General features: G+C 41.4%; 1 protein-coding gene across 1 annotated transcript; it reads left to right on the top strand.

The window, feature by feature from the left end:
• The first annotated feature begins 6,131 nt into the window (after positions 1-6,131).
• Positions 6,132-10,544, top strand: LOC115137302 (uncharacterized). The gene is made up of 2 exons (XM_029673549.2): positions 6,132-6,438; positions 9,675-10,544. The coding sequence occupies exon 2, from the start codon at positions 9,833-9,835 to the stop codon at positions 10,217-10,219; it is 387 nt and encodes a 128-aa protein (XP_029529409.2). The 5' UTR covers positions 6,132-6,438; positions 9,675-9,832; the 3' UTR covers positions 10,220-10,544.
• Positions 10,545-10,808: the final 264 nt, after the last annotated feature.

Below are 10,808 nucleotides of genomic sequence, written 5' to 3'. Positions count from 1 at the left end.
ATTCACCTGGTCAGTATGGCATGGAAAGAGCAGGTGTTCATGTTTTGTATGCTCAGTGTAGATCGACCATTTAGAAATATTCTAATTTTGGGGGGTTTTACAGTGCAATTAATAATGCAGTTGTTATGTTGTTTTTGAAAGAATATAATTTTGGGGTGTAGGTGAATTTAATGGAATCCGGCCCGTCAAGATCAGTCACAAGTACAAATGTGCTGCTGTCAAAGTATCTTCTTTAATTAAGGGGTGAGTCAGTGTCATTCATGTTCAGAACATTATAAGCTCCTGAGTCATCCATGCATTTGTAACATAGTCTACCTACAGTAACATAGTCAACATCGTATCTACACTAGGGAGTGTCCTATTTGTCACAAGACAGTTATTCAAAAAAGCAATTTAGAAATTTGATAAATATGGACCATATAATGTAATGCCACAATTCCCTTTCTCAAGCAGTTCATTTAAGTCTAAGACATTTGATTAATTTGACTCCACACTGGACACACACACACACATTGTGAAAAAGATGTTGAATTGTCTGTACACAGTGGGCTGATAATTTACTTTCACAACAATAATAATTTTACATTAATCTATTTGCAACACATTATAAAGCGTGTGAGACAAAGGAAGTTTGACCGCTTCTAGTCAGTTTTTATTCTTGCAATGGCTCCATCACCACCCGTCAACTTACACTGCATGACCAAAAGTATGTGGACACCCATTGAAATTAATGGTTTTGTCTGTTTCAGCCACACCGCTTGCTGACAGGTGTATAAAATCGAGGACACAGCAATGCAATCTCCATAGACAAACATTGGCAGTAGAATGTCCTGTACTGAAGAGCTCAGGGACTTTCAACGTGGCACCGTCATTGGATGTCACCTTTCTAAACAAGTCAGTTCGTCAAATTTCTGCCCTGCTAGAGCTATTCTGGTTAGCTGTTAAGTGCTTTTAGGTGTAAAGTGGAAACATCTAGGAGCAACAATGGCTCGGCCACGAAGTGGTAGGCCACACAAGCTCACAGAACGGGACCGCCGAGTGCTAAAGCGTAGCGAGTAAAAATCGTCTGTCATCGGCTTCAACACTCACTACCAAGTTCCAAACTGCTTCTGTAAGCATAAGAACGGTTTGTCAGGAGCTTCATGAAATGGGTTCTCTTTCAAGTGTTCGTTTTGGTATTTCACTTATTACACAACGTATTCATCAGAAGCCTTACTACAATACGCCAGCCATGATTGGCTGGATGTCGAGACGTGTGCTTTGGGGAAGGATGTCCTTCCTACCCTATAAAGGGCCAAATGCAGCTTCTATGAGTAATTCAAACACATCTTCTCACTTTTCATCATGAAGCTTACCTTGACACGACTGCATTTTCCTGAAATAGCTAAACTGTCCACAGACGTGAGCTTACAACTCGCTCGCCGGGCACTATTCTCATGATTGTGCGGTGGTGACTATTTTCCTTTCCCTTCAACATAGCTAGAGAAATATTGTTTGAGGTAGGAACGGGTAGACCTGTGACACGGCTAATCCGTTCACGATCAAGTTAGCTGTATCCTAACAGTGACTAGTCGTCGGAAAGCTAGCCACCACGCCAGCTGGCTTTAGTTTTTTTTACTTCAAAAAGAAACGTTTTTACTAGCTACATCAAGCTATCTTTTCTAACCTGTCCTTTCGGAAACGGAAACTGATTGGAGACGGAATCATCGGATGGAGACATCCTTCATCCCCTCAGGCCAAGCCTCCTGCCGGGGAATCCAAAACCGAACTTGGTGTGGACCTGCAGGACATGTGCAAATGCACTGCAAAACTGGTGATTCCATGATCCAATGCAGTAACAGAGACCATGTCCCGCTACGAGGGTAAGATGCTACCCAAAGCCAAAATAGGCAGCCAGGCAATTACTATCATTGTTCCTAGAATGCCTGGAGGAGGTTACCCATACATGGAAGTACACCTGTTTTCTCCAAGAACACTCCAAGGTGGGTCAATGTTGGAATGTGTTGATATGAAGGGGATTGGACTGGCCCCCATTTCCCCCATAGAACCCCTGGTGGCTTCTCATCTACACCCCAGCCAGAAGTCCTCCATGACCTTGACTGGCCCCACCTTACTAAACAAGTATGAGCGCTTCCAGTCCCTCTTCAACGAAGGTCTACAGGTTGGTCGCCACAGCGGTGAGGGCTCTCAGTACCGCCTCCATGCTCTCGGCATACCAAGCTGAGCTACAGGATGAGCTAGCGGTCACACCGGAGCCTGGTCTATGGGATGAGATCTATTTTACCACAGACCTTAATCTGCGTCTGCTCAAAGCTGCTGTCCAGGCGTCAGGGAGAGCCATGGGACTCTAAGGAGAGATCTTGATGGCTCAACCTATCCTCGGTGTCTGATAGTGTGAAGCTGAACATCCTGGATGCTCCAGTAGACCCTAAAGGCCTTTTCTGTCCCTTCTTTGAGATGATGCAGACGTCTTTGTCCGGACAATTAATATTGTCATAAAATGGAGATACAGCAAGGCAGTTAATAAATGTTTTACATGTTTCTCTTTTTATAAGACACAATTAATGTGCATTTTGACTGTCGTATTTGGCAGAATCTAATTTTACAAGCTTGGGTGTTTGCCATTTTGAAGGATTCATTGTACATTGTAGCCTACTGTAGGGTAATGGAGATATACAGTGCATTCGGAAAGTATTCAGACCCCTTGACCCTTTTCACATTTTGTTTCTTTACAGCCTTATAATAAAATTGATGAAATTTAACATGTTCCTCATCAATCTACACAAAATACTGCATATTGACCAAGTGAAAATAAGGTTTACATTTTTTTTGCATTATTATTAAAAATGAAAAACTGAAATACCTTATTAGTATTCAGGCAAGTAATTGAGCTCAGGTGCATCCTGCTTCCATTGATAATACTTGTTTCGACTTGATTGAGCCCACCTATGGGAAATTGAAATGATTGGACATGATTTGGAAAGCCACAAACCTGTCTATATAAGGTTCCATAGTTGACAGTGCATGTCAGAGCAAAAACCAAGCTATGACCTCGAGGGAATTGTCCATAGATCTCCGACACTTAATTTTGTCGAAGTACACATCTGGGGAAGGGTAGCAAAACATTTCTGCAGCACTGAAGGTCGCCAATAACACAGTGGCCTCCATCATTCTTAAATGGAAGAAGTTTAGATTCAACATGACTCTTCCTAGAGCTGGCCGCTCTGCCACACTCTGCAAGTGGGGGAGAAGGCCCTTGGTCAGGGAGGTGACCAAGAATCCTTTGGTAACTCTAACAAAGCTCCAGAGTTTGTCTGTGGAGATAGGAAAACCCTCTCTGCAGCACTCCACCAATCAGGCCTTTATGGTAGAGTGGCCAGACGGAAGTCACTCCTCAGTCAAAGGCACATGACAGACCGCTTGGAGTTTGTCAAAATGCACCTAAAGGACTCTCAGACCATGAGAAACAAGATAAGATACTCTGGTCTGAAGAAACCAAGATGAAACTGTTTGAACTGAATGCCAAGCATCACGTCACGTCTGGAGGAAACCTAGCGCCATCCGAACGGTGAAGCATGGTGGTGGCAGCATCATGTGGTGTTTTTTTTTCAGTGGCAGGGATTGGGAGGCTAGTCAGGATTGCGGGCAAAATGAACGGACCAAAGTAGAGATCCTTGATGAAAACCTGCTCCGGAGCACTCAGAATCACAAAGTAACATAAAGGTTCACCTTCCAACAGGAAAACAACCCAAAGCAAACAGCCAAGACAACACAGGAGTGGCTTCGGAACAAGTCTCTGAATATCCTTGAGTGGCCCAGCCAGAGCCCGGACTTGAACACTATCGAACATCTTCGTAGAGACCTGAAAACAGCTGTGCAGTGACTTTCCCCATCCAAGCTGACAGAGATTGAGAGGACCTGCAGAAAATGTGAGAAACTCCCTAAATACAGGTGTGCCAAGCTTGTAGCGTTATACCCAAGAAGACTTGAGGCTGTAATCACTGCCAAATGTGCTTACACAAAGTACTGATTAATATGCAACACTTATGTAAATGTGATATTTCAGTTTTTAATTTTTAATAAAAGCTTGCCAATTTGATGGATAATTATACATCTTTATGGCTCTATGTATCTTATCGTCGTGTAGCCTACAGCCTATTATGCCTATGCAAATGGTGTGACAACTAATACTGTGATTAAATGGAGATATAGATAGACCATTTTAAACAATTGGAATTGTTTCTGGGATTATAATGCACAATTCATGTGTAGTTATGTCATTTTTGACAGAATACTATTTTTAGGCGTGTGCCAATTTAATGGAATTCAGCTTCCAAGTTCAGTCAAACGTGCTATTGTCAGGCATGTCTTTATTTTTAGATCAATTGTTTTATTATACATTCAAGCTATAGGCAAAACACAATTAGATTGTCAGCCCACGTCGGACATAAACCATGATTATCAATAACACAATTTACATGTTAAATTCATAATACATGGACCTAATAAATGCATGGGCCTAGCAAGCAACAATAGATGCTATGCTAACTGATTCCACTATTGAAAGGAAAAAATATATAAAAAAATAAACCTTACATGATACCCAACCTTTTCCTCCCACCCAAGTGACCAGTTTGATTTAACTCCTTATAGTAAGAGACCTAACAATCTCAGCTGCATCTGACCACGTTGTTAAAAGTATTTCATTAGTGCCATGCGAGCCAGCAGTAGAAAAAGAACAATATCCAAAAAAGAGAGAACCCATTACAGCCATGTCAGAATATATGGAGGCTTCCATCTTAAAGGGCAATTCCACCCCTTTTCAGCTTCCTATTCATTATCTCCAGCGTCAAACCAGTGCCTCCATATAGTGCATTCGTAAAGTATTCAAAAAGTACTGTTTCCACATTGTGTTATGTTACAGCCTCTAAATTGGATAAAATGAATGTATTTCCTCATCAATCTACACACAATACCCCATAATGACAAAGTGAAAGGGGTTGTTAGACATTTTTGCAAACTTAATAAAATATATTAAGTAAATGTGATATTTCCTTTTTATTTTCAATAAATGTGCAAAAAAAATCGAAAATGCTGTCAGTCGTGTGTATAGGTGGCAGGGAAGTCAGGCGCAGGAGAATCAAACTAAGTGTAATGAAGTTATTTAATAACGATAAATGAAACATACTCCAAACACTAAATGTAACCAATAAACAAAGCGGGTATGAGGACCCCGTTGCGCACCAATACAAAAAACAACACAACACTGAATAACAAATCTCTGACAAAGACATGAGGGGAAACAGAGGGTTAAATAGACTCTCACAGTGCAGGTGCATTTATACGGAGACTTGATTACACACAGGTGGATTGTATTTATCATCATTAGTCATTTAGGTCAACATTGGATCATTCAGAGATCCTCACTGAACTTCTGGAGAGAGTTTGCTGCACTGAAAGTAAAGGGGCTGAATAATTTTGCACGCCCAATTTTTCAGTTTTTGATTTGTTAAAAAAGTTGAAATATCCAATAAATGTCGTTCCACTTCATGATTGTGTCCCACTTGTTGTTGATTCTTCACAAAAAAATACAGTTTTATATCTTTATGTTTGAAGCCTGAAATGTGGCAAAAGGTCGCAAAGTTCAAGGGGGCCGAATACTTTCGCAAGGCACTGTAACATAGTAATCTTTTACCAAACTTTACAGTTGGCACTATGCATTCGGGCAGGTAGTGTTCTCCTGGCCTCCGCCAAACAAGATTAGTCCGTCGGACTGCCAGATGGTGAAGTGTGACTCATCACTCCAGAGAAACTCGTTTCCACTGCTCCAGAGTCCAATGGTGGCGAGTTTACACCACACCAGCCGATCTTAGGCTTCTGTTCGGCTGCGGCTGACATACTTTTGTATATATGGTGTATTTTATCATATTGTATGAACGAATGCATTGTGGTGTGCTCCTCTGCATGATACATTTGCACGTGTCTCTGAGAAAGCAATTATCTGTGACTTGTGCTATAACTGGTAAGGCAAATCATTCCGATACCTCTTTTCCTATCAGACAATGAACAAAAACAACATTTAGGTGGATGGCACTGATGATGTATTTGCACATTGGGGCAGGGTAGATGGATTATCCGGGGTGGAGTAATGTTTAGGAACATTCTAATTTATAAAGAGGGCCTAACAACACAAAAGGGTTGACATTGAGTCCACCCAACCAATTGATCAGCAATTGTAATTACTAAGGCTGTAAATATGGTCTGAGATTCATATTGAGCATACCTGGGTTCTCCTGCCATACTGACAGTAACGATCGTGAGGTGATAGAGTGAGGATATGCGCTACTTTTGGACCTGTATACCCGGCTGACAATAACTTTGTGACCCTTTGAGAGTCTAATTTTATGTGGGCTTTATTTATTATTTCAAGAAGTTCAGGTGAGTAGAAATTGACATGCAAGATACTGAATTTCGTGTAAGAAGGCTAGGATTTTTTATGATTTAGATTTTATAGCGTTACTTGAAAGAGTTATCTATCATTATCCGACAAATTTCATTATCATGATAGTATTTGTGCATTTCATCAATTTAAACGCAATTGTTTTTTATGTGCAAACTTTATACACACATCTGAACTTAAAAAATAACCGTTTCTCATTTCAAATCCATCAACAGAAATTAGAAACAAAATTAAACAATTTAAACAAAGTAAACAAAATTGTTTACATAACGATATTTCATGTGAAATTAAAAAACAGTAATAAAAACTATGCACCAGTTTAGAGAAATGTTTCCTAATCCAATAATATCACATGAAATTATATTGTAACCAAGTAAACCTGTGGCCAAAAAATCCTTCATGTATCTCTGCCAAATCAATCAAGACGTTTACTATGTTAAATCAAGAAAGAAAAACAGACAAAGCAGAATTCTTTCATTATACAATGCCTAAAGCGTATTCACACCTTTTTCAAGGTTTTCACATTGTGCAGCCTTAAAATTAAATCTAACAATGAATTAATCAAATGAACCTACTCCATACTTTGTAAGTAAAATGAAAATGATAGAAATGTGCATTAAATTACAAAAAAACAGGGGCGACTCTGTCGCTCCGACATTTGAAACATTGTTTCAATATTCAAATGAGATCTCAAGATGTTCAAGATGTTCCATATTAATGAACTTGTCCGGAGTCGGGACGAGACGACCAGAAAGGCAACGTTTCTCAGCCAGTCAAATGAAACAAGGTGGAGCTAGTTTGCAGTCTTTCCAGTTTCAGTTTGAAGTGATTATGTTAGCTGTGTTGTTCGCTAGCTCCTCTGAACAACAGTGTCCAGACGAATGAGCACATTTTCTATGCCAGGCGATTAGGTCATTGTTATGGATGTAAGCAAGTAAAGGTCACTATGAAAACAGCTTAAACAAATGCAAATGCCGATACTTTGCTGTTATTCTGGCTACACTTTTTGATGTGACTGTAAATTAGCCGTAGTTGTCTAGCTTGCAAGCAAGGGATAAGAATGCTGCCAGCCAGTATAGCAATGGAACATTTAGAATGAACAAATGGGTTGCATCCATACACTGGTGTGAATGTCTTCACAAGACTGAGGCAGGTAAAAGGTTTACTACTATGACTGTGAGTTGTGGTTCTCGTACCTGAATTCACTAACTGTAAAAGTCACTCTGAATAAGAGTGTCTGCTAAATTACTAAATGGTTTTCCACATGGTGTTGAGTGTTTCTGAGGGTGCTAGTCTAGGTCCAGACTTAAATCTGCTTGAAAATCAGAGACATGGGTATGCTTGTCACCGGCAGGGACTGGAGAGTTAGTCAGGATCAAAAGTAGTTGTATTTTTCAGGGCTTCAATTACTCAAATTGCCAAATAACAACACAATGTCATATACAGATAGCCTAGTCAAATAATTAACATCCAATCACATTAACCGTTACTCTCTCACAGGAATTGTATCGAAACGTAGCTGCAGCTTGAAAGACGTTTTGGACACAGTGAAAATGGTTAACTTTGTTAATGCAAGGCCCTGAACTCTTGTGTGTTTTCTGAACTATGCAATGATAGGGGCAGCGATCATGTTACAGTTGAATGACTAGTCTTGACCTGCTGATTTGGATACAAGAAGGTCATTCAGTGATGGCCAAGGACGGCACGTTCAGAGAAAGAAGGGCTACTGGATTGGAGGGATCAGTGAGGTTTTTCAGCTTCTGGACAATGATAGGGGCAATGATAGGAGAGGTTGTTACAACACGCAGAAGTCACACGCAGAAGTGTGCAGGTTATCAACGGGCAATGTATTGACATGTTTTTTTTTAATGAGAGACGACCTTAACATTTTCTTCACTGACCATTTTCACTTGTCTGACCACTTGCATGATGACGAGTTTTTCACACGACTGGCCTATCTGGGTGATTTCTTTTCTCACCTGAATGATCGGAATCTAGCATTACAGGGACTCTTCGCAACTATATACTATCTTTTAACCTTTCGGTTACTAGTCTAATGCTCTAACCACTAGGCTACCTGCCAACTCATGGCCATTGGCTCAAATTATCCCATGGCAAACATATTTACTAAAATAGCAGACACAGCTACAAGGATGCGCTTTAATGCTAGGTTTAGGACCTCATATTGAAGCTGATGTATAGACCAATCTTAAAATGATCTACTTTGGTTTATATACAAGCATCATGAAACCTCCAACACTATAACTGTATTTGATTCATTGAAAATCAGTTTTTTGGATGTCTTGCTTACCACTTTTTCCATGTGGTTTCTTCCTTTATAGAATCCATGTGTCACACCCTGACCATCGTTTGCTTTGTATGTTTCTATGTTTTGGTTGGTCAGGGTGTGATCTGAGTGGGCATTCTATGTTGGATGTCTTGTCTATTTCTATGTCTGGCCTGATATGGTTCTCAATCAGAGGCAGGTGTTAGTCATTGTCTCTGATTGGGAACCATATTTAGGTAGCCTGGGTTTCACTGTGTGTTTGTGGGTGATTGTTCCTGTCTCTGTGTTTTGCACCAGATAGGGCTGTTTTTGGTTTTCCACGTGTATTGTTTTTGTTCGTTTATTTATGTCTAGTGTCTTTATTAAAAAACATGAATAACCACGACGCTGCATTTTGGTCTGCCTCTACTTCACCTAAAGAAAACCGTTACACCATGAAATGATGACCTCTTCCTAATATTTGGGCAAATTATTCATTTTGTGTATGGTTTCCTAGAAACAACGGTGGCTCAACTAATCCGTTTGGCTCAATTTACCCCACAAGCTTAATTTCCGATGCAATGTATGTACTCAGAGTTTAAAAGACATTATGAAACATTTTTGTGGTGAAAAATAATTGTACAAAATCTCAAATTACCATGAACATAATTATAATCTGACACCGTGATTTAATCTGTCACACCTGCTCCTGCTCTTCCTCACCGGCGCTCAAGGGCCCTAGGCATAACTGCCTTCCCCCATCACACATCAGTGATTATGGAACTCACCTGGACTCATTCACCTCTGTCATTACCTCCCCTATATCTGTCTGTTCCCCCGCTCTGTTCCCAGCTTCAGCATTGATTGTCATATGACCTTGTTTCTGTCTTGTTTCCATGTCTGTTCCAATGAAATATTTGACTCCCCGTACCTGCTTCTCTATTTCAGCGTCGAGAGGTTTCTTGCCTCGGATGGCTCTGAAGGCGCCCATCCCACGTCAGGCCTCAGCCTGATAGTCAGGTTTTTATGCCCAGCCGGCTCGTCAGGCTGCTAAGCCTCCGCCGGATCATCGGGCTCCCACACCTCAGCGGGATCGACAGGCCTTCATGTCTCAGCTGGATCGACGGGCCTTCATGTCTCAGCTGGATCGACGGGCCTTCATGTCTCAGCGGGATCGACGGGCCTTCATGTCTCAGCGGGATCGACAGGCCTTCATGTCTCAGCGGGATCGACAGGCCTTCATGTCTCAGCGGGATCGACAGGCCTTCATGTCTCAGCTGGATCGACAGGCCTTCATGTCTCAGCGGGATCGACAGGCCTTCATGTCTCAGCGGGATCGACAGGCCTTCATGTCTCAGCTGGATCGACAGGCCTTCATGTCTCAGCGGGATCGACAGGCCTTCATGTCTCAGCGGGATCGACAGGCCTTCATGTCTCAGCGGGATCGACAGGCCTTCATGTCTCAGCTGGATCGTCAGGCTCCTATCCCTTAGCCGGCTCGCCAGGCTCTCACGCTTCTGCCGGTTCTTCGGGATTTCACTCCCAGCCAGGTTGTCCAGCGCCCGATTGGTGCTTCAGAGTAGCCCGTCACACTCGCCCAGGTGGGATGCCAGGTGGCACCTCTGGGGGGGGGTGTACTGTCACGCCTGCTCCCGCTCTTCCCCCTGGCACTCAGCATTAATTGCTGACGCTGTTCCTGTCTTGTTTCCATGTCTGTTCCAATTAAATGTTTGACTCCCCGTACCTGCTTCTCTGCTTCAGCGTCAGTCCTTACTTAATCTGAATATTGTCTTCAATAAATGTGTGCTATAAAGATGCTATTCATGTATTGCTCAGTATACTAAAATTTTGTTAAATAAGTGCCTCCTTATAATGCATTGTTGATAAAGTTTCTAATTAAAACACCCTTGGAGATTATGATAAAGTTTACAGTATGTTTCCACTACAATTCTTCCCAATTCTTTTCCACTACAAAAAATGTCACCAATAGGATCTTAAACATGCAGCTACGAGAAGTCACTAATAATTGTCTGATCAATGCATAGTCACACAAACATGTTGTATCAAACATTGATTGAAAAT

This window comes from Oncorhynchus nerka, linkage group LG11 (genome assembly GCF_034236695.1).
Source record: "Oncorhynchus nerka isolate Pitt River linkage group LG11, Oner_Uvic_2.0, whole genome shotgun sequence".
In the NCBI taxonomy this organism is placed as follows: domain Eukaryota; kingdom Metazoa; phylum Chordata; class Actinopteri; order Salmoniformes; family Salmonidae; genus Oncorhynchus; species Oncorhynchus nerka.
Note: the sequence above shows the minus strand (reverse complement) of the source record. Positions and strands in the feature narration are given on the sequence as shown.

Excerpts from the sequence above, each read along its gene's own strand:
- LOC115137302 (XM_029673549.2), top strand. The coding sequence starts at position 9,833 with ATGTCTCAGCTGGATCGACGGGCCTTCATGTCTCAGCTGGATCGACGG.